At 46.3% G+C, this 24815-nt stretch overlaps 1 protein-coding gene across 2 annotated transcripts in view; it reads left to right on the plus strand.

Annotated features, from left to right (window-relative positions):
• Positions 1 to 504: 504 nt before the first annotated feature.
• LOC120980494 overlaps positions 505 to 24815 on the plus strand; it is a 61200-nt gene continuing 36889 nt past the window's right edge. For both annotated transcript variants that reach the window (XM_040409629.1, XM_040409630.1), the window contains exons 1-3: positions 505 to 642; positions 12990 to 13328; positions 22341 to 22670. In XM_040409629.1, the coding sequence (XP_040265563.1) occupies positions 591 to 642; positions 12990 to 13328; positions 22341 to 22670 (721 nt within the window). In that variant the 5' untranslated portion in view covers positions 505 to 590. The remainder of the gene's footprint in view (positions 643 to 12989; positions 13329 to 22340; positions 22671 to 24815) is intronic.

Raw genomic sequence — 24815 nt, forward strand, 5'->3', positions numbered from 1 at the left:
GTGTATAGGGTGTAGTGTCAGTATACAGGGTGTAGTGTCAGTGTACAGGGTGTAGTGTCAGTGTACAGGGTGTAGTGTCAGTGTACAGGGTGTAGTGTCAGTATACAGTGTGTAGTGTCAGTGTACAGGGTGTAGTGTCAGTGTACAGGGTGTAGTGTCAGTGTACAGGGTGTAGTGTCAGTATACAGTGTGTAGTGTCAGTGTACAGGGTGTAGTGTCAGTGTACAGGGTGTAGTGTCAGTGTACAGGGTGTAGTGTCAGTGTACAGGGTGTAGTGTCAGTGTACAGTGTGTAGTGTCAGTGTACAGTGTGTAGTGTCAGTGTACAGGGTGTAGTGTCAGTGTACAGGGTGTAGTGTCAGTGTACAGGGTGTAGTGTCAGTATACAGGGTGTAGTGTCAGTGTACAGGGTGTAGTGTCAGTGTACAGGGTGTAGTGTCAGTATATACCAGTAGATGTCAGTCTTGAGTTTCCTTCTTCTGTGGTGAAGGTGAAAGTGAAAGTACAGAGCGAGTCCGGACTCCGGAGCCGCCGCCGCCATTACAGATCAGGGTGGAGGCTTCTGGCCTCAGGTTCAAGGCTGAGGAGAACATGGCGGAGCTCACAACCTTCCTCTCACTACTGATTATAGTGCTGACTGCAGGTAGGTCTCGGGGTAGGAGTAATGTCAGGTAAGTGTCCGTTTGCAGGGGGATTCCTAGTCCTGCGGCGGGCAGGGAGCTCCGCTCTGCCAGGCTGTATGTTGTGTATGGCAGCGGTAAGTGCTCTTGTCTGTGGTAATATTAGCGGGATATCTCCGGGTCTGGCCTCAGCTCGTCTCCCCGACCAGTACACACGGCAGCCATCACCCTCGGCCTCCTGCTCTGATAATTCACCCGCCTAATCAGGGCTTGGTGTCCCTGCTATGATGAGCTGTTAGTTCCACCTCAGCCGTGTCAAACACAGATATTAGCCCCCCCCCCTGTTGGGCCACTGATCTAAGGGTGGAAATTTAAAGAGTAAGGACCCCTCCATAATACCCAACTGTACCCAGCCTGGCCCAAACTGTGGATTGGCAGGAAAACAGGTGCCAACCTTGCTAATATACATTTTCTACATTTTGAATAAGTAATGGAGGAATTTAAGGGGTTAAACGCTGTTGGGCCACTAATCTAAGGGTGGAAATATAAAGAGTAAGGACCCCTCCATAACACCCAACTGTATCCAGCCTGGCCCAAACTGTGGATTGGCATTAAAATAGGTGCCAACCTTGCCAACTATATACATTTTCAGCATTTTGAATAAGTAACTGAGGAATTTAAGGGGTTAAACGCCGTTGGGCCACTAATCTAAGGGTAGAAAAATTAAGAGTAAGGACCCCTCTATAATACCCAACTGTTATCCAGCCTGGCCCAAACTGTGGATTGGCAAGAAAACAGTTTGGGCCAGGCTGGATACAGTTGGGTATTATGGAGGGGTCCTTACTCTTTATATTTCCACCCTTAGATTAGTGGCCCAACAGCGTTTAATCCCTTAAATTCCTCAGTTACTTATTCAAAATGCTGAAAATGTATATAGTTGGCACCTATTTTAATGCCAATCCACAGTTTGGGCCAGGCTGGGTACAGTTGGGTATTATGGAGGGGTCCTTACTCTGTATATTTCCTCCCTTAGATTAGTGGCCCAACAGCGTTTAACCCCTTAAAATCACCAGTTACTTATTCAAAATACTGAAAATGTATATAGTTGGCACCTATTTTAATGCCAATCCACAGTTTGGGCCAGGCTGGGTACAGTTGGGTATTATGGAGGGGTCCTTACTCTGTATATTTCTACCCTTAGATCAGTGGCCCAACAGCGTTTAACCCCTTAAAATCACCAGTTACTTATTCAAAATACTGAAAATTTATATGGTTGGCACCTGTTTTCCTGCCAATCCACAGTTTGGGCCAGGCTGGATACAGTTGGGTATTATAGAGGGGTCCTTACTCTGTATATTTCCACCCTTAGATTAGTGGCCCAACAGCGTTTAATCCCTTAAATTCCTCAGTTACTTATTCAAAATGCTGAAAATGTACATAGTTGGCACCTATTTTAATGCCAATCCACAGTTTGGGCCAGGCTGGGTACAGTTGGGTATTATGGAGGGGTCCTTACTCTGTATATTTCCACCCTTAGATTAGTGGCCCAACAGCGTTTAACCCCTTAAAATCACCAGTTACTTATTCAAAATACTGAAAATGTATATAGTTGGCAAGGTTGGCACCTGTTTTCCTGCCAATCCACAGTTTGGGCCAGGCTGGATACAGTTGGGTGTTATGGAGGGGTCCTTACTCTTTATATTTTAACCCTTTGATTAGTGGCCCAACGGCGTTTAACCCCTTATATTCCTCAGTTACTTATTCAAAATGCATATTTTTTTCATCCATTTTTCACTATCGTTTTTTTCAGTAAAAACACCAATAATGTCGATTTTTTTTTTATTTTTATTAATCTGATTGTTCACAAATAATATTTAACATTTATGTAGAAAAAAACAGATTTACTGCAGAGGAATAAGAGGAAAAAAGGTTTATTTGTCATAGTAATGTATAAGAAACTGCCGAATAAGAAACCAACTTCAGCCTCGTTAGGCTAGCCCCCCTATTTAATACTATCTAATATCTGTGTTTTCATGTGAAATATCTCTGTAATTATATGAGATCTAACGTTGAAACCACTTGATCTTACCGGATCTAACGAAGGCCTATTAGCCTGAATGAAATTTTACCTGAAAATTGCATGTGGGGGGGCTAGCCCCCCCCTGGCGTAATTCCAAATATCCGTAATATCTCTGTAATTACAGTGTTTTTCGCCCTATAAGACGCACCGGCCCATAAGACGCACCTAGGTTTTTGGGGAGGAAAATAAGAAAAAAATTTTTTTTAACCAAAAGGTGTGCTGTGTGTTTGGTGGGTTTGGAACTAATGGTGGTCTGTGGATGGCACTATTACTGGGGATCTGTGGATGACTGACACTGTTATGGGGGGGATCTGTGGATGGCACTATTACTGGGGATCTGTGGATGACTGACACTGTTATGGGGGGGATCTGTGGATGACTGACACTGTTATGGGGGGGATCTGTGGATGACTGACACTGTTATGGGGGGGATCTGTGGATGACTGACACTGTTATGGGGGGAATCTGTGGATGACTGACACTGTTATGGGGGGATCTGTGGATGACTGACACTGTTATGGGGGGATCTGTGGATGACTGACACTGTTATGGGGGGATCTGTGGATGACTGACACTGTTACGGGGGGATCTGTGGATGACTGACACTGTTACGGGGGGATCTGTGGATGTCTGACACTGTTACGGGGGGATCTGTGGATGTCTGACACTGTTACGGGGGGATCTGTGGATGTCTGACACTGTTACGGGGGGATCTGTGGATGTCTGACACTGTTACGGGGGGATCTGTGGATGTCTGACACTGTTACGGGGGGATCTGTGGATGTCTGACACTGTTACGGGGGGATCTGTGGATGTCTGACACTGTTACGGGGGGATCTGTGGATGTCTGACACTGTTACGGGGGGATCTGTGGATGTCTGACACTGTTACGGGGGGATCTGTGGATGACTGACACTGTTACGGGGGGATCTGTGGATGACGGACACTGTTACGTGGGGGGATCTGTGGCTGGCACTGTTACAGGGGGTATCTGAGGCTGGCACTGTTACAGGGGGGGGGGATCTGTGGCTGGCACTGTTACGGGGGGGGGGATCTGTGGCTGGCACTGTTACAGGGGGGGGGGGGATCTGTGGCTGGCACTGTTACAGGGGGGGGGGTCTGTGGCTGGCACTGTTACAGGGGGGGGATCTGTGGCTGGCACTGTTACAGGGGGGGGATCTGTGGCTGGCACTGTTACAGGGGGGGGGATCTGTGGCTGGCACTGTTACAGGGGGGGGGATCTGTGGCTGGCACTGTTACAGGGGGGGGGGGATCTGTGGCTGGCACTGTTACAGGGGGGGGGATCTGTGGCTGGCACTGTTACAGGGGGGGGGGGGGATCTGTGGCTGGCACTGTTATATATGTGCCATCCACAGATCCCCCCCCAGCCCATGACAGTGCCATCCACAGATCCCCCCCCAGCCCATGACAGTGCCATCCACAGATCCCCCCCCAGCCCATGACAGTGCCATCCACAGATCCTCCCAGCCCATGACAGTGCCATCCACAGATCCCCCCAGCCCATGACAGTGCCATCTACAGATCCCCCCAGCCCATGACAGTGCCATCCACAAGGGGGGGGAGGGGGGGTTGCGGCTAACACGGCTGAGGTGGAACTAACAGCTCATCATACCAGGGACACCAAGCCCTGTCACATGTATATTTGTGGGTTGTGGCTGATCGGGGTGTATATTTGTGGGTTGTGGCTGATCGGGGTGTATATTTGTGGGTTTTGGCTGATCGGGGTGTATATTTGTGGGTTACGGATGATCGGGGTGTATATTTGTGGGTTACGGATGATCGGGGTGTATATTTGTGGGTTACGGATGATCGGGGTGTATATTTGTGGGTTACGGATGATCGGGGTGTATATTTGTGGGTTACGGATGATCGGGGTGTATATTTGTGGGTTACGGATGATCGGGGTGTATATTTGTGGGTTACGGATGATCGGGGTGTATATTTGTGGGTTACGGATGATCGGGGTGTATATTTGTGGGTTGTGGCTGATCGGCGTGTATATCTGTGGGTTATGATTTGAGCATGGTGCATATGTATGGTGTGACATCTCGGGGTCACTTGGCTCTCTGGCATTGCCGCCATCTTGATTCAAGGAGCCGCTCCTCCACTGTAGGTTCTGCAGACTGACCAGTCACCACCCACCAAAGCCACGTATCAGTCTTCCCCCACATAGCCAACATGCGGACACTGGAAGACACATTGGGGGTCATTTATGAACACTTTTACTCCTCATTTTAATGCTGCGTTTGACTCATAGGAATATCGGGGGAGTTGCCGAAAAACGACGCTATCAGGGGACTGGTGTATATTTCTTATCAGACACAAGACTTCTAAAGATGCACCTAATGGTGTCAAAAATTAGGCGCATCTTCTGGCAGCAACGCCGCTACAAAATGACGGTCTTAATAAATGACGCACATATTGCTCTCCAGATATAAAATCCTCTCCTCACTGCGCGGCAGCTTCTCTTGTCACAGTTCACACCGCGCCTCTGCACCTTCCACAGGCCTCCTCGCTGCCGGTCTTCATCCCAGACTGGGAGCCATTTCTCAGTATGGTCCGGGTGTACTGGCAGCCGCTGCTTGTGGTTGGGAATTCCGAATAGGTGGGCCCCTAAGCAAGGTGGACCCCTAGACCCCATATCCTGCAGAAGTGGCACAATAGACTGCACTATGTATACCGTAGACTTGCAGCATCCCAAACCGGGTAGATTCTGTAACAGATGACCCAATTAATTATTGTAGATGCCCCAGCTAGGCGGGTCAGCCACGGTCATCTTGCATCAGGGACCTGCCCTCTCGAAGTCGCAGGAGGGACCCCGATAATCATTGTCTGCCACAATGTGAGCCGACAACATCTGCATGTAGCTATACAGTGGCCCCCCAGAATTAATTTTACTGGAGGGCCCTAGGCACCCCAGCCCGACACAGTGTGTATCTCTCCATTTTGGTCCTTGTGGGGTTAATTCCCATCGCTAATTACTAGGGGTGCACCGAAATTCCGACGGCCGAAAATATCGGCCGAAAATGGACCTAATCCATTTCGGCCGATATTGGTACATATCGGCAGAAAATATGGGGTTTTAATGCTTGCCGTTTTACATCGCAAGCTGCGATGTCGGAGCGAGCGGGGACTCGGGGAGGGACTGGGAGGAGGATCTGGGGGCTGGCAATAGCGGCGGGGCGGTGCAGTCAGTGTAGTATAGCCCCGCCGCTCCGGTATACTAATATAAGATGTCATATTCATTTATTGGTTATTAAACATGCCCCCTCAGTCCTATTACTACCTTACATCCTAATCGCTTCTGTAGAATTCAGGCAGGCCAGGCGGGCGGCAGCGTAACTCTCGTCATGTGCCTGAATGAAGCAGGCGGCGCAGGCAAGTGACGTCAGTGAGAGACGCGCCGGCCGCCCGGCTTGAGCTGCCTGAATTCTACAGAAGCGATTAGGATGTAAGATAGTAATTGGACTGAGGGGGCATGTTTAATAACCAATAAATGAATATAACATCTTATATTTGTATACTGGCGGCAACGCCGGGTGGGGGGGGAGGGGCGGACGATCTGTGGATGGCACAGTTATGGGCTGGAGGGGGTCTGTGGATGGCACAGTTATGGGCTGGAGGGGGTCTGCGGATGTCACTGTTATGGGCTGGGGGGGTCTGCGGATGGCACTGTTATGGGCTGGGGGGGTCTGCGGATGGCACTGTTATGGGCTGGGGGGGGGGTCTGCGGATGGCACTGTTATGGGCTGGGGGGGGGTCTGTGGATGGCACTGTTATGGGCTGGGGGGTCTGTGGATGGCACATATATAACAGTGCCACCCACAGATCCACCCAGCCCATAACAGTGCCATCCGCAGATCCCCTCCTGTAACAGTGCCATCCGCAGATCCCCTCCTGTAACAGTGCCAGCCACAGATCCCCCCCCCTGTAACAGTGCCAGCCACAGATCCCCCCCATAACAGTGTCCGTCATCCACAGATCCCCCCATAACAGTGTCCGTCATCCACAGATCCCCCCATAACAGTGTCCGTCATCCACAGATCCCCCCATAACAGTGTCCGTCATCCACAGATCCCCCCATAACAGTGTCCGTCATCCACAGATCCCCCCATAACAGTGTCCGTCATCCACAGATCCCCCCCCCCCCCCATAACAGTGTCCGTCATCCACAGATCCCCCCCCCCCCCCATAACAGTGTCCGTCATCCACAGATCCCCCCCCATAACAGTGTCCGTCATCCACAGATCCCCCCCATTATGTTATATAATATGATTTATTAAATTCATGAAAAAGAATTATTAATAAAATCATTAAAAAAAAAGTATTTTAAAAGTATTTGGGCAAAAAGGCAGTTTCGGTTTCGGTTTCGGTCAAGGGCATCCTGAATTTTCGGTTTCGGACCAGAATTTTCATTTCGGTGCACCCCTACTAATTACTACTATCGGAACACCAGGGAGGAGACATCAGCTTCTCTCCCTGGGCGTCTCCTTCTCCCTGTGACGTTCTGCGCTGCGATTGGACAGCGCTACCGCCGGGGAGAAGGAGACGCCCAGGGAGAGAAGCTGATGTCTCCTCCCTGGTGTTCCGATAGTAGTAATTACCATACAGCGCGGGAGACGGTAACGAGGGACACAGTGGGCGAACGGAGCGGCGCCCAGGGATAATAGTAACTGCAGGGAGATCACTCTACATGTCCTGCTACTTAGTTAACAAAGTCCTGACCCAAGAAAACGGCCATCATTGGTGGCGCAGTGCGCCTGCCCCTCCTCGCCCCTCTCTCTTCTTATTGGCAGCAGCGGCACATGGGGGAGGGAGAGAGTGACTCCTTCTCCTCTGTGCTGCTGAGGGAACATGAGCGCGCTGCTCCATGTTCTCTGATGTTAGGCTGCGCAGTAGGGCAGCCTATTATCGATAAATGTCAAATCCCGGTATCGTATCAATACCGAGACAAAAGTATCAATTGGGTATCGATATTTCGATACCCGCAACAACCCTATCTACTGTAAGAGCAGTGAGACTATGGACTCTTTACTGTAAGAGCAGTGAGACTATGGACTCTATACTGTAAGAGCAGTGAGACTATGGACTCTATACTGTAAGAGCAGTGAGACTATGGACTCTTTACTGTAAGAGCAGTGAGACTATGGACTCTATACTGTAAGAGCAGTGAGACTATGGACTCTTTAGTGTAAGAGCAGTGAGACTATGGACTCTTTACTGTAAGAGCAGTGAGACTATGGACTCTACTGTAAGAGCAGTGAGACTATGGACTCTATACTGTAAGAGCAGTGAGACTATGGACTCTACTGTAAGAGCAGTGAGACTATGGACTCTTTACTGTAAGAGCAGTGAGACTATGGACTCTTTACTGTAAGAGCAGTGAGACTATGGACTCTACTGTAAGAGCAGTGAGACTATGGACTCTACTGTAAGAGCAGTGAGACTATGGACTCTATACTGTAAGAGCAGTGAGACTATGGACTCTTTACTGTAAGAGCAGTGAGACTATGGACTCTTTACTGTAAGAGCAGTGAGACTATGGACTCTTTACTGTAAGAGCGGTGAGACTATGGACTCTTTACTGTAAGAGCAGTGAGACTATGGACTCTTTACTGTAAGAGCGGTGAGACTATGGACTCTTTACTGTAAGAGCGGTGAGACTATGGACTCTTTACTGTAAGAGCGGTGAGACTATGGACTCTTTACTGTAAGAGCGGTGAGACTATGGACTCTTTACTGTAAGAGCGGTGAGACTATGGACTCTTTACTGTAAGAGCGGTGAGACTATGGACTCTTTACTGTAAGAGCGGTGAGACTATGGACTCTTTACTGTAAGAGCGGTGAGACTATGGACTCTTTACTGTAAGAGCGGTGAGACTATGGACTCTATACTGTAAGAGCGGTGAGACTATGGACTCTATACTGTAAGAGCGGTGAGACTATGGACTCTACTGTAAGAGCGGTGAGACTATGGACCCTTTACTGTAAGAGCAGTGAGACTATGGAGGTATCTGCCAGGAGATTCTGATGGTTCAGGATGGGCTGGATGCTCGGGTTTAGTAATCATACATACTATTCTTTTAGATTCTGGATAAGGGTTGATGATCCGTGGGTTTATTCTAATTGCCAGATTTGGCATTGGGAAGGAGTTTTGCCTCCAAGATGGGTTTGGCATCCATTCCATAACAGATTTCCTTTCCTCTGGATCAACACAGTAAGATCTTAGTTTAGGTCTGATTAACATTGGAGTTCTGATCTGAGCTCTGATTGGGGGTCTGATTAACATTGGGGGTCTGAGCTGTCGGGCGGTAATAATTAAAATAAGAATGATTGATTATAGTCATAAAATAACCATGAAAATAATAATAAAATGTATTAAATTTGTCATACATTCTTTAAATCATGGTGAGTTGTAGACAACCTAATCGATACAATTCACATCGGAGTCCGACTATTTCCTCAGATAAATAAGTTCTTTAGACGTGAGATGATGTTAATGATGATAAACTAGTAGTTATACATTATACAATAATACACAGGTATTATAAAAATATGCAGATTTATTGGTTACAAGGTTATAAACATATATAAGTAAACACAATGATACATGCAAATGAAAAAAAATAAAAAATAAAATATATATATATATAGTGTTAATATAAAGCATTACATACATGTGAGTGGAAATAACTTGTCACATTATAACAAAGCTATTATTAGGTTAGGATATCAAAGTATGAACATAAGTTATATACATCACTTCTGTTCAGAGGAAACCTCATGATATCAGGACGGGCATGTCTAATCCTAGACATCAATATGGAATGCTAAATACATTCCGCCCCCCCTCTAACCAACTACGCATCACATGACTTCCAGAATGGGCAAATCCATTCAAGGACTTAGAAGAGATAACTGTATCCTTCCGCCCCATCCTGGACTATTTTCACACATATGACTTTGGTAAGTCTATTAAGACAAATAACAGGGATCTAGGATCTTAGCTTGGCGAAGAATATTATTATCAATATACACTCACCTAAAGAATTATTAGGAACACCTGTTCTATTTCTCATTGATGCAATCATCTAGCCAACCAATCACATGGCAGTTGCTTCGATGCATTTAGGGGGGTGCTCCTGGTCCAGACAATCTCCTGAACTCCAAACTGAATGTCAGAATGGGAAAGAAAGGTGATTTAAGCCATTTTGAGCGTGGCATGGTTGTTGGTGCCAGACGGGCCGGTCTGAGTATTTCACAATCTGCTCGGTTACTGGGATTTTCACGCACAACCATTTCTAGGGTTTACAAAGAATGGTGTGAAAAGGGAAAAACATCCAGTATGCGGCCGTCCTGTGGGCGAAAATGCCTTGTGGATGCTAGAGGTCAGAGGAGAATGGGCCGACTGATTCAAGCTGATAGAAGAGCAACGTTGACTGAAATAACCACTCGTTACAACCGAGGTCTGCAGCAAAGCATTTGTGAAGCCACAACACGCACAATCTTGAGGCGGATGGGCTACAACAGCAGAAGACCCCACCGGGCACCACTCATCTCCACTACAAATAGGAAAAAAAGGCTACAATTTGCACGAGCTCACCAAAATTGGACTGTTGAAGACTGGAAAAATGTTGCCTGGTCTGATGAGTCTCGATTTCTGTTGAGACATTCAAATGGTAGAGTCCGAATTTGGGGTAAACAGAATGAGAACATGTATCCATCCTCTGATGGATACTTCCAGCAGGATAATGCACCATGTCACAAAGCTCCAATCATCTCACATTGGTTTCTTGAACATGACAATGAGTTCACTGTACTAAAATGGCCCCACAGTCACCAGATCTCAACCCAATAGAGCATCTTTGGGATGTGGTGGAACGGGAGCTTCGTGCCCTGGATGTGCATCCCTCAAATCTCCATCAACTGCAAGATGCTATCCTATCAATATGGGCCAACATTTCTAAAGAATGCTATCAGCACCTTGTGGAATCAATGCCACGTAGAATTAAGGCAGTTCTGAAGGCAAAAGGGGGTCCAACACTGTATTAGTATGGGGGCACTAAGAATTCTTTAGGTGAGTGTATAAGCAATCATTTAATGCTTTGCTAAATTATGAGTCTTGATTCTTCTGCAGGTAGAATGAAGTCTCACAATATCCTAAGACTGCATCTTAATATGGAGATGATCGATTAATTAATTTATTTATTCGCCAATCTAGATGGTACAATTTCACCCACACTATCTAATTAGTCTTAATAAAATGATATATCATTCTCTGTGTCTCTTACCAAGTCCTAGTAGGAATCTCACTTCTGCTCCCAGGAAAGCTGGGTGGTCCCTCATAGCGCATCTCACCATGGCTTTCATCTTGATAGACCCCTCTAGAGAGCTCAACTTGTCTTTCTCTTTGTGTGGTTTATGACCACAAACTTATCAGTTAGACACACCTTCCTAGTTTGGAACTTTCCAATCATTGTCGGATGGGCGTGACTATTGATAAGAAATATGACATCATAACCTTACCCAGAATGCACTTTTGCTACTGTTGTAATGTCACCTACTCATACCTAGGTGGCACTGCTGTGTAAGCTATTTGCATCATAGTATAAAGGGTTAACTTATGTAAGTCTGAATATAACGTATTCTATACATTTGACCTTAGAAGCTTTAATTCAAAGCTATAGGGATTAATTCTGACACTTGTAGCAATTAGAGACAGACCTCTAGGCGTCTCTCTGAATGTTTCTCACACTGTTGATCTATGGACCATAATGATATGAATGGGCCTTGTTTTCTCCCAGAGATATCAGTACCTCCTCTGTCATACCAAAGATGTGATTAATTGTTACAAAACACACATCTTTACAGACACTCTTTTAGAGACGAATATTCTCCTAATGAGAAATATATACTGGATGCATTTTGTCTTCATAACATACAACAATATAATATAAAGTAAAATATATGTCCTACTGATTGTCTTATGCTAAGGATTAAGGCTCATTAAATGAATACATGAATATTATATATTTTGCTTCATTAATAAATACCTAATTGTATAGGTAATTATCATCAGCTGCATAGAGCTTATCTTTATGTCCAGTCATAAATTTATAAGTAGACAAGGAGGCTTCATGAGAAGAATAACACTAAAGAGCAGGAACCTTTGTGCGACTTTACTTTGGCCTACTCAAGGCCTTGTGGACTACTGGCACCGGCTTCGACGAGTCAACTGCGCATGCGCTGGCTCCCTCGTCAAAGCCGGTGCCAGTAGTCCGCACGGGCGCAGTCTACAGTGTCCACTGCGCCTGCGCGAGATTACGGCACTAAGAAGAACTGACGTCAGGGATAGTGGAGTGAATAAATTAAGTGGTAGGTGGTGCTGGGCTCCGGATCGATGGGCGCGGCTGGGCTCCAGGAGATCGTGGGACAACCCCTTGGGCTCCTGACAGAGGTGATTTACATATCAATAAGATCGATTTTTTTTTTTATAAGAATCTAACACACACAGAGCATAAACAGTGGGATCATTTTATGCACGGAGACTAATGGGCACATAGAAATATCGCTATATCGTTAATCCTGGTGACAGAATCCCTTTAAAGGCAATGAACATCCATCTTGACTAAAATGAATTGGATATCAATGTATTTACCTATAAGAAGGCACAACAGCGCTGAGGTCTGATGAAATATATATTTTATTTTCATATTTTCTTCCTCTGAACCCTAGTTGTGTCTTATGGGGTGAAAAATATGTTATATAACAATGAAATGTATGAGTTTTTTTTGCCAGAAATGTAGTAAATCGGCAGTGGTGATGGACAAGAGCACTTCACTCATTGCCAATTTGGTATTGGAGTTGAAGGGGCCATAGATAATTCTGCAGAAGGGTCCTCTGATATGACCCTTTTAGGAGGTGTGGCAGTAATAGCACGGGCCCTGCTCATTATGGATCCGTCTTACTATGCTTTCTACCTTTGACTTTAGACATAAATCTATAAAGGCAACTGAGGGGTGATCTGGATTCAATGATTTCCATCCTTATAGGGGTGTGAACAGCGTCTGACCTCTATATTATAGACCCAGTCTTTTCAGGGCCACCAATACATTATAGCCTCTCCTGTTCTGTTACTCACGGCCTCCACCATCTTCTGGGGGGGGGGGGGGGGGGGGGTAGGTTGGGATGTGAGACCCCGCTCGTGTGTTGTTTGCTGACATCAAATATTCAGTTTCCAAAGACACTATTCTCTTCTTATTTCTTCAGATGGTCTGATCGTCACGATGAAGGCGCCGCTTATCTCGGCCATGAGAGATGAGAATGTGACAATCCCCTGTGAGTTTTCAGACTTTATTCCTGGGAGAACTATGAATGTACAGTGGATCAAATCACAGAATGGAAATAAGACTGAAGTGTTCCGGTATATACCCGGACGACCGCAGGCCTTCAGACCTGGATCCTATATGGGGGAGGAGAGCGAAATCCAGAGAGGAAATGCCGCACTTCACATCCCGCGGGTGCAGTTCAGTGACGATGGAGAATACATCTGTGGTGTTGTAGTGACTCCGGACTACAAGGAAGGGAGAAGCACTCTGGAGGTGTCGGGTGAGTCGCACAGGCGGCGGTGTCTGGTGGGTCGCCCAGGCGGGGGTGTCGGGTGAGTCACACAGGCGGCGGTGTCTGGTGGGTCACACAGGCGGCGGTGTCGGGTGAGTCAGAACTACGAGGGTGAATTTAGAAAAATTACAGCGCTGCCATTATTATCATGTGGGGATTGGAGTGGAATGTACAGGGTGAAGTAGCTACAATGGCGGCACTACAGCAGGTATAAGCAGTGCACGCCCTCGTGTAGAAGTCCATGCACTACATTTCAGAAAAAGCATAAAGCAGTGCCCCATATTGTAAAAATGCAAGCTGTTCATGACGTCTATAGCATGGTTCATACATGTCTGTGAAGGCGTCTAAGGAGGAAGACGCTTATAGAGCCTCATGTCAGCATGATCAACCCTATTGAGCCATGCATACTGCCTGGTAGGGTTCATCATGCCGATTAAGTCAATACCTTTGTTTTGTCTCTATGCTAAACAGTTGAAGAGAGATGTATTTTTATTCATATGCAAACAAGCAAGTTGGAGCACCAGGGGTTGGGGCTGAATCCTAGGTCCTAGCATGTACATATCATATATAATACTTACTGTAGTCTTATGTTGAGAAGAGTGGATTTCTATGCTTATTAATTCATATTACTGCTTTATTCACAAGAACAATATATGGTTATAAAGACACCAGTAATATGTATTAGCTTTCTAAGCATAGAAAAACCACAGTCCTCAATATGATAAGGCTGTAGACTAGAGGTAAGTGTCAGTCAGTCTTGCATGACTGAAGCACTTGTGTGAGTACTTGCCTCATAGCAATCAAATCAGAAGAAAACACTTAACACATCTGCAATACCCCAGACAGGGTCTTTGCAATTTGTTTGGTTTGTAAAGCTACTGTGATACCCATGTCATATACTGTTAAGGGTGCATTCACACGACTGTAAGTGTTTCGCAGTCCGCTAATTGCGAATCTGAACACTGATACCTGATACTGGGCGTATGCGTTCTGCACTTTGCTGACTGCACATGGCAGGCTCTATATAGAGAATGCCTATTCTTGTCCGCAACCACGGACAAGAATAGGACATGCTCCATATTTTTTGCAGGGCCGCGGAACGGAACAACGGATGCGGACAGCACACGGTGTGCTGTCCGCATTTTTTGCAGCCCCATTAAAATAAATGGGTTCGCACCTGTTCTGCAAAATTGTGGAACAGATGCGGATCCATTTATACGGTCGTGTGAATGCACCCTAAACCAGCAGATGGCTCATAAGTGGCATTGGGAATGGAGCTAAACCACTCCACCCTCTCTTATATCTTTATAGGAGTGGGCTGGTCTGACCGCCTATCAGGAGGGAGAGCTAGCTAGGCTAGTGAGGAGACAGGGAGCACATTCATCAGCCCCTGCTCCTTAGGACATTAGGACCAGATATCCAGCTCTACTTTGAGGAACACCGCTCCTGAGAGACCGGAAGGTCCAAGGGCCACAGAATCCATCCAAGCTATGGCATACACGAAAGCAGAGTGCTCGTGAAATACAGCTTTACAGACACTACTGCAAGGTGAGGGAGAACAAGTCAAGATACCCATCATCCCAGTTCTGGATAGGCAAGTCTGTAGGCCTGCATTACATAGTGGTCACCTACAGTCACAGGTGCCAGCTTTATAGCCGTAGTAAAGAGGGATGAGGAGAGAGAGACTTTGTTAGCTAACCTATTTCTGAATGCCAGGAATTGCCATCTCACCAGCCACCACACCTCATCTGGTGACAGAGACTGCACCGTGTACTCTATATTGCTGGATGTACCGCGGATTATTATTTGCACTCTGTTTGTTATTTTTCAATGTCTGGCTGATTCCTTGACACCTTTCCACAGCACAAAATCCCAGGGAGCATAGGCCTGAGGGAGTACACCGGGACACAACATCTCAACAGGGCCACTATGGCTCGTATCCTCTGCACTGGCTCCTCAGGGGCTCGCTGCACATTAACACACCCCAAATCAAACCACTGTCCTCAGGCAAACTCTTTCACAGGTCCAAAGTGCCTACTTCTTGTGCATCTGCTTAACCACCTCTCATTTTGCTGTCTGGAAGCACAAGTAAGACCTACCTCAGTCGTAGGAGGGACAGTGAGCTTCAAAGACTGTCTTGGCCAAGGTTGTCACTTGGGATCTATTGTACATCTAGTGAACACTGTGCCCTTTGGTGACACGGCCACTCCTGTGCCCTTTGGTGACACGGCCACTCCTGTGCCCTTTGGTGACACGGCCACTCCTGTGCCCTTTGGTGACACGGCCACTCCTGTGCCCTTTGGTGACACGGCCACTCCTGTGCCCTTTGGTGACACGGCCACTCCTGTGCCCTTTGGTGACACGGCCACTCCTGTGCCCTTTGGTGACACGGCCACTCCTGTGCCCTTTGGTGACACGGCCACTCCTGTGCCCTTTGGTGACACGGCCACTCCTGTGCCCTTTGGTGACACGGCCACTCCTGTGCCCTTTGGTGACACGGCCACTCCTGTGCCCTTTGGTGACACGGCCACTCCTGTGCCTTTTGGTGACACGGCCACTCCTGTGCCCTTTGGTGACACGGCCACTCCTGTGCCCTTTGGTGACACGGCCACTCCTGTGCCCTTTGGTGACACGGCCACTCCTGTGCCCTTTGGTGACCCGGCCACTCCTGTGCCCTTTGGTGACCCGGCCACTCCTGTGCCCTTTGGTGACCCGGCCACTCCTGTGCCCTTCAATGAAAAAAATTATTTGTTGGGTGAAATCCACAATTCCGATTCCGCCAACATTTTTGGATTTTGATATTACGGCGTTCACTGAGCACTAAAAATGACACGACATCCTTATTTTGTTTTACTACTTTTTTTAAATAAAGCGTTTGAAAAAAATCAAATTTTTTTCTTTTCATCGCCATTTTCTGAGAGCCATAACTTTTCTTTACATTTCCATCCACAGAGCTATATGATGGCTTGCTATTTTTATATTTTAATAGTTCAGATATTTTTAGACACGGCGATATTTGTTTTGGGGGTGCTCTTCTGATTGCTTGCCCCAGAGGCTGATTAGACGGAAGCATAATCTGGGTACGAAGGCAGAAGTCAGGGCAGGAGGCAATCAGGCAAAGTCCGTAAAATGTAATCCAAAGTCCAGTACACAGAATAATACAGTTGAAGGAGGCGCCTTTAAATGCACATTGCAGACCAGCCATAGGTTGGGGAAGATAAAGGGTGAGCGCATGCTGCGTGACAAACGGAGGCCAGACGTGCACGCCTAACAAACAATACAGGACTCTGAGCCGGAGCGCAAGCTCCAATCAGAGTTAGAATGAGGATGCCAGAGACTACATGGCTGCACCCGTGCCGGCGCCTTCTTATCCTTGCTGGCACGGGTGCAGCCATGTAGTCTCTGGCATCCTCAACAATAATGCTACCCTCTGCCTGCACTTGCCAGCATGGGGCGCGGCAGCAGGAGGAAGTGAAGGAGCCTGATGTAGGGTTGGACGATATCAAAAATATTCAGACGATAACGATATAAATTTTTTTATCGCGATAACGATATATATCGCGATAAATACCAGTTTAAAAGAAAAAAAAACCACAAGGAGACGTTATACTGTATGGGGGGCCACAAGGAGACGTTATACTGTATGGGGGGCCACAAGGAGACGTTATACTGTATGGGGGGCCACAAGGAGACGTTATACTGTATGGGGGGCCACAAGGAGACGTTATACTGTATGGGGGGCCACAAGGAGACGTTATACTGTATGGGGGGCCACAAGGAGACGTTATACTGTATAGGGGGCCACAAGGAGACGTTATACTGTATGGGGGGCCACAAGGAGACGTTATACTGTATGGGGGGCCACAAGGAGACGTTATACTGTATGGGGGGCCACAAGGAGACGTTATACTGTATGGGGGCCACAAGGAGACGTTATACTGTATGGGGGGGCCACAAGGAGACGTTATACTGTATGGGGGGGCCACAAGGAGATGTTATAATGTATGGGGGGGCCACAAGGAGACGTTATACTGTATGGGGGGGCCACAAGGAGACGTTATACTGTATGGGGGGGCCACAAGGAGACGCTATACTGTATGGGGGGGCCACAAGGAGACGCTATACTGTATGGGGGGGCCACAAGGAGACGCTATACTGTATGGGGGGGCCACAAGGAGACGTTAGTTGCACTGTATGGGGGGCCACAAGGAGACGTTAGTTGCACTGTATGGGGGGCCACAAGGAGACGTTAGTTGCACTGTATGGGGGGCCACAAGGAGACGTTAGTTGCACTGTATGGGGGGCCACAAGGAGACGTTAGTTGCACTGTATGGGGGGCCACAAGGAGACGTTAGTTGCACTGTATGGGGGGCCACAGGCCACCATACATGCAGTAATACTTTGCGATATACCTTTCCCGCGGTTGCCTCGCTTGTGTGCTCCGATTCTGACATCAGATGCCGGTGGGCGGAGATTTGAATATGGGAGCAAGGAGGAGGGAGAGCCGGGGGCGGCCGCTGCGGGAAGTACCGGTAATACGTTTCTAATTTTGTCATCAGAGCACACACGAGCGAGGCAGCCGCAGGAAAAGTCTCTCCAGAGACACCAGTACTCACACAGAGTTCGCCACATATACATTAGAGCCGGCACTGGTGGGTGATGACGGTGATGTCAGATGGTGGGTGGAGACCTGACTAAGGGAGGCGGAGCAAGAAGGAGCCAGGAGCAAGAGGAAGTAATGTTACTCAGCGCTATGCAAGGTGCAGGGGCGGGCGGACGCACGTTTATAAACGGTATATCGTGATACCGGTATATCGCCCAACCCTAGCCTGATGCCCATGCCTGCGTGTAGGTGCAGCGCAGGCATGGAGCGGTGGGCTGACAGTCCCTGACCCCCCCCCCCCCCCTACCAATTTACACCCGCTCTCCTCAGGCCTGGCCCTAACAAAAAAAAAATCTGAAGAAGGGGGGCATTGATGTTCTCTCTTGCTTCCCAAGACCTTTCCACAAGACCAAATGCTTTTCAGTCCACGAGAAACAAGGTCCTACCTCTTCTCTTCTTCATGCCCAGAATTTTGACCTCGTAGACATTCCTTTCACTGACCAAAGTAGGAGTAGAGGCAGGTTTTTTAAAGAAACGATTGAGGACGACTGGCTTCAGCAGAGAGACATGGAATAAATTCGGTACCCGGAGAGAGGCAGGCAACTTCAACTTGTAGGACACCTCATTAATTGTCTCTTGGACTTCAAATGAACCAATAAAGCGCGGACCCAATTTATAGGAAGGTATCTTAAGGCCTCATGCACACGTCCGTATGTATTTTGCGGTCCGCAAAAAACGGATCCGCAAAAATACGGATGACTTTGTGCATTCTGTATTTTGCGGAATGGAACAGCTGGCCCCTAATAGAACAGTACTATCCTTGTCCGTAATGCAGACAATAATAGGACATGTTCTATTTTTTTGTGGAACGAAAATACGGACATACGGAAATGGAATGCACACGGAGTACCTTCAATTTTTTCCGCATACGGTCCACAAAAAAAACCGGAACGGACACGGAAAGAAAATACGTTTGTGTGCATGAGGCCTAAGCCAGATGTATTTAGAAGACAGCCAGACCTTATCACCAGGACGAAATTGAGGACCACTTCTGCGCCTCCTATCTGCAAAGTCCTTCATTCTTGCAGATGCTTCCTCCAAGGCAGTCTCAGTTTCCTTCCAAATCTTCAAATAATCTCTAGTGATCTCATCAACCACAGGAAGGCCGGAGGTAGACGGTACTGGAAGTGGGATATTGGGTTGTTGGCCATAAACAGTGAAGAATGGTGATTTCTGGGAGGCTTCGCCAACATGATTGTTATAGGAAAATTCTGCCCAGGGCAAGAGCTTGACCCGCTCATCATAATGTAAGGATCTGGTTGACCCATTCCACTTGGCCTTTAGACTGAGGATGATATACTGATGAGAAGTGCTCGAACACTTTCAGCAGCTTGCAAAGAGCCCTCCAAAACCTAGCAGTAAATTGAGATGACTATTTGGTACAATTTTGGGGCACATATGAATTTTTGATCGCTTGGTATTACAATTTTTGTGATGTAAGGTGATAAAAAAGTAGCGTTTTAGGCACTTTTTTTTTTTTTTTTTTACGGCGTTCACCAGACGGGTTGGATCACATGCTATTTTTATAGAGCAGGTTGTTACGGACACAGAGATGCCTAATATGTGCCTTTTTTAAATTTTATTTTACACAATAAAAGCATTTTTGAAAAAAAATCATGTTTTTGTGTATCCATTTTCTGAAAGCCATATTTTAATTAATCTTTTGGGCGATTTCTCTTAGGTAGGGTTTCGTTTTTTGTGGGATGAGATGATGGTTTGATTGGTACCATTTTGGGGCACATATGACTTTTTGATCGCTTGATGTTACACTTTTTGTGATGTAAGGTGAAAAAAATGGCTTTTTTGGCCTGATTTTTTTAATTTTATTCTATTTAAAAAAAAAAAAAAAAAAAAAAAATAATATATATATATATATATATATATATATATATATATTTATTTATTAATTATTATTATTATTTTTTTTTTACTGCGTTCACCAGACGGGTTGGATCACATGATCTTTTTATAGAGCAGGTTGTTACGGACAGGGCAACACCTAAAATATCTATTTTTTATTTAATTTTTTTACACAATCAAAGCATTTTTGAAAAAAAATCTTGTTTTTGTGTCTGTTTTCTTAAAGACCTATTTTTAAAAATTTTTTGGGCCTATTGTCTTATGTAGAGGCTAATTTTTTGGTGGGATGAGGTGACTGTTTGTTTGGTACTAATTTTGGGTACCTATGACTCTTTTGATCACTTTTTTTATACCATTTTTTTGGGAAGTTAGGTAGACAAAATTGCAATTCATCATAGTTGTTTTTTTGTGTGTTTTTAATGGCGTTCACCGTGCGGTAAAAGTAACGTGATCCTTTTATAGATCAGGATCAGGTCATTACGGACGCGGCGATACCAAACGTGTAGTGTTTTTAATTTTTTACATTTTTAACCAATTATGTTATTATATATTATAATTTTAGTTAGAAGTATGGTGTTTTTTTTTTTTTAACTTTTTTTTGTTTGTTTACTTTTTTCCACACTTTTTTTTGTTTTCAACCAGACCCACTTGGTTCTTGAAGATCCAGTAGGTCTGATGCATCTGTAATACACTGCAGTACACTGTATAGTGTATTTTCATGTACACTTAGCAGGAGCCTGATCAGCTTCAGATATACCATGGCAAGCCGGAAGCCTGTGAAGGCATCTGGTTGCCATTGTAACCATCGGGACACCGTCAACATTCTAGGTATCACCATTTCTCATAATGACCAGAGGCAAAAGAAACCTACATTTTACAAGTCACCACTACAAGAAATGGCTAACCACCATTCCCTTTAGCCACTTTAAAAGGATAAGGAAAAACTGAACTGAAGATGAAACCTTCTGTGAACAAGCGAATGTCCTGAGAAAGTGCTTTTCAGAGAAAGTATACCCCTTCCCATCAAAGAGGCCTACCAGAGAACTAAACAACTGCCACAGATCCAATGTTTGCAGCCCAGTACCCAAAATATTCCCCTAACGAAGGAACTCCTAAGAATTGAAGTTTTCTCACATCTTATTCCACCGCACACAGTGAGAACAAAAGTTCCACGGCTTATGAAAGACCCCCATCTATGTAAAGTACCCCCAACATCCCCTACAAACAGTCTCCCACTATAAAGAACATTCTGGCCCCTGGTAGACTCCGACGGCTTGTAGAAAGGAACAAGATCACGCTTAGTAATTCTCCAGAAGTTATAGATGTGGATCCCTTCGATGCCTGTGTTGCCGTTCCATATCACATTGGGCTCTTGGATTCCGTTCTAATGTTACAGAAGAAGAATTTCCAATTAAGCAATTCATGAACTGTAGAGGTCCACTGCCTGGTGGTAGTTGGGTGCCCTTGATGTTAGATGAATAGGACATGGGGGAGGGAACAGGAGAACATGGGAAGCTGATGTGGACACCAATACCCAGGGGGGCTTGGTTATAGTAAATTATAGCCTTTCTTTTACTGAAAAGAAGATGGGTGTCACAGTTCAAACACTTTCAGTAGGCTCAGGTATATCACAAGGTATGATTTTCTCAAAGGCTACTTTGGTGCTCCTCCATGAGCCTCTTTTCACAGATACATGCAATCTTTGCAACTGACCAAAGTCGTGCAAGTTCTCTGCAATGCCCAACTGTGTAGTGCAGTCCTATTTCGGGTGGCCAGCCAAGCAATATAACCCAAACCATGTGCAGTAAAGTTTGTAGCCGTATGCATGTGTTACCTCTTCTGTCTTTGTCCAAGCACTGTCCCTTTGGGTGGTCCTGAACCTTCTGCAATAATTCAGGCTTTTCACTCACAGGGATGGTGTCTCCCTGGAAGATTCCTTTTTTCTGCTTTAGCTTGTGTGGTTGCCCACCAACAGCAGCATACAAATCTTAACTCTTGGCCGACTAACCAGCAGCAAGTCTCCAGCCAGGGGAAAGTGTGGCCAGTTACTAAGAACTACCAGTTAACTATTTCCCTCCCATATACAGCTTTTTGGAATACATACTGCATAGTAAAGTCACATTAGCCTTTTGTACCACTGAAAGTGCATAGTAAGCATCTCAGTAAAAATGGAAACTATTTTAGTAGTGAACCACAGTGTATTATAACATTAACCCTTTATCAGCTGTTTTTCAGTAACACCAGAACCACAGCTCGTTAAGTGACAGAGCCGGTTACTGAAGCGCTACTGAGAAGCATCTGATCCAACTCCCCCCACCCTCTCCCCGATCTGATATAAATGACCGATCGTAAGGATAACCTATCTATATCAAAGTCCCCAAAAAAAACTTGAAATTTCCTCCAATATGTACTGGTGGAATCATTTCATGTGATACGATGCATACAGATGGTAATAATGAGTGTTCTCTCTTGTGTAGCTGTGCCCTCGGCTGCCCTGATACCCGGAGATGCCATCACAGTGGAGTTGGGAAACGAGAAAGTGGTGTCCTGTGACATAAGCAACTTTTACCCTGAAGATATCACCATTCGCTGGGTGCAAAACGAGAAAGACTCTACAAAATGCGTTGTACTGAACAAAGGAACCTGCACCGGGGACTCCGTTATTAATACCGACGGGACGTTCAGTACTAGCAGTCAGCTGACCTTATATCCTACAATGGAGGACGACGGCTACAAATATTCATGTGTGGTGAAGCATCGATCTCTGCAGCAGGACCTGATGAAGAACTTCACCCTGAGAGTAACAGGTGAGGAGCCCCAACCCCCGAAATGTCAGAACATCATAGGCTGTAATATTCCATATCAGAACGGCAAAGAAAATGGAGCTTAAAGTGCCAGATAATAAATGTTATAAATATTTTATTGTAGCATAGCAAAACATAAAAGTTACATACAAGAGAAGCAGGAGGACAAGGAACATAAAGGGGCAGGGAAAGGGAAGAACGGCGCCACCCTGGGAGGGACACTCTGGTCATATTTACTTAAATATATAGGATCAGCAGGATATGTATATGGAAAACAATAAATAACCTGCCCGCAGACCAACTATATGTACATGGTGAAAGGTGAGTCACAAAGTAACTGCAAAAACCAAACATGGACATCCGGCCATACAAAATGTGAGCCTAACAGGTAAGTAGACATCCAGATGGAAAGAAACCGGGGGATGGAAATGCAGATGAGACTCACCAAGGACAGACCAGGAGTGGAACAACCAGGATGGTGCTACCCCAACGCGCGTTTCGGCGTGCCTTCGTCAGGGGGTCGACGAAGGCACACCAAAACGCGCGTTGGGGTAGCACCATCCTGGTTGTTCCACTCCTGGTCTGTCCTTGGTGAGTCTCATCTGCATTTCCATCCCCCGGTTTCTTTCCATCTGGATGTCTACTTACCTGTTAGGCTCACATTTTGTATGGCCGGATGTCCATGTTTGGTTTTTGCAGTTACTTTGTGACTCACCTTTCACCATGTACATATAGTTGGTCTGCGGGCAGGTTATTTATTGTTTTCCATATACATATCCCGCTGATCCTATATATTTAAGTAAATATGACCAGAGTGTCCCTCCCAGGGTGGCGCCGTTCTTCCCTTTCCCTGCCCCTTTATGTTCCTTGTCCTCCTGCATCTCTTGTATGTAACTTTTATGTTTTGCTATGCTACAATAAAATATTTATAACATTTATTATCTGGCACTTTAAGCTCCATTTTCTTTGCCGTTCTGATATTGTACTCGGGAGCTTGTGCCGAGTTATTTCTCAGGGGTGTCATTGTGGGTACATTGGGTGGGCACCTGCCCCCCTCCTCCTTTTTGGCACCTCCTGGGGTCGTTTCCCCTTTTCTGTAATATTCCATAGTATAACAGGGCAGATACGGAGACGCCGCTCTCTGGTCTTCCTGCTGTACTTATTCTATGTCTTATCCCACTGCAAAGTGACCTGAAATCCAGGAGACGGAAAACAGCGGAGAACATCATGGCCCGACGGAACCGGAATATTATACTAAATCCTCCTCCTATTATGTGCAGTCTGCCCTAGTGCCCCCGGTAGCCCCTCGCCCCAACATTCAGCTCACGCTGAGAATGACACCTACCAAAATGCTTGGGTTCCAGTGTAACCTACACTAACTCCTGTGAACCTATGTAGAGTAGCAACCACCTAACAAAAAAATCTGACACTGGGGACGACCAGGTACAAATCTACACACGGCCAGACTGTCCATAGATCCTACAGGGAAACTTCCTGGTGGGCCGATGAGCAGGGCCCCACCTAAGCCCTCTTTACGGCCATCAGCCAGGTAAGTAATGATCTGATGCTCCCAGACTGAAGTTACGCTGGGAGCATCAAGTACCTATGTACCTGGCCGATGGCCTCCGGCACCCTCCAGGCTCCTAAACTCAACTGTATTGCCATCCTGAGGCAACTGGAGTAGGAGCAGAGAACGTGGCAACTTCAGGGGAGGTATCTGGTTCTGCTGGGGCGGTATATTGTGCTGCACTGTGGTATCTGGTTCTGCTGGGGCAGTATATTGTGCTGCACTGTGGTATCTGGTTCTGCTGGGGCAGTATATTGTGCTGCACTGTGGTATCTGGTTCTGCTGGGGCAGTATATTGTGCTGCACTGTGGTATCTGGTTCTGCTGGGGCGGTATATTGTGCTGCACTGTGGTATCTGGTTCTGCTGGGGCGGTATATTGTGCTGCACTGTGTTATCTGGTTCTGCTGGGGCGGTATATTGTGCTGCACTGTGGTATCTGGTTCTGCTGGGGCAGTATATTGTGCTGCACTGTGGTATCTGGTTCTGCTGAGGCGGTATATTGTGCTGCCCTATGGTATTGCTGGCTCTGCTGGGGCGGTATATTGTGCTGCACTGTGGTATCTGGTTCTGCTGGGGCGGT

The sequence above is a fragment of the Bufo bufo genome, chromosome 10 (genome assembly GCF_905171765.1).
Source record: "Bufo bufo chromosome 10, aBufBuf1.1, whole genome shotgun sequence".
Taxonomy (NCBI): domain Eukaryota; kingdom Metazoa; phylum Chordata; class Amphibia; order Anura; family Bufonidae; genus Bufo; species Bufo bufo.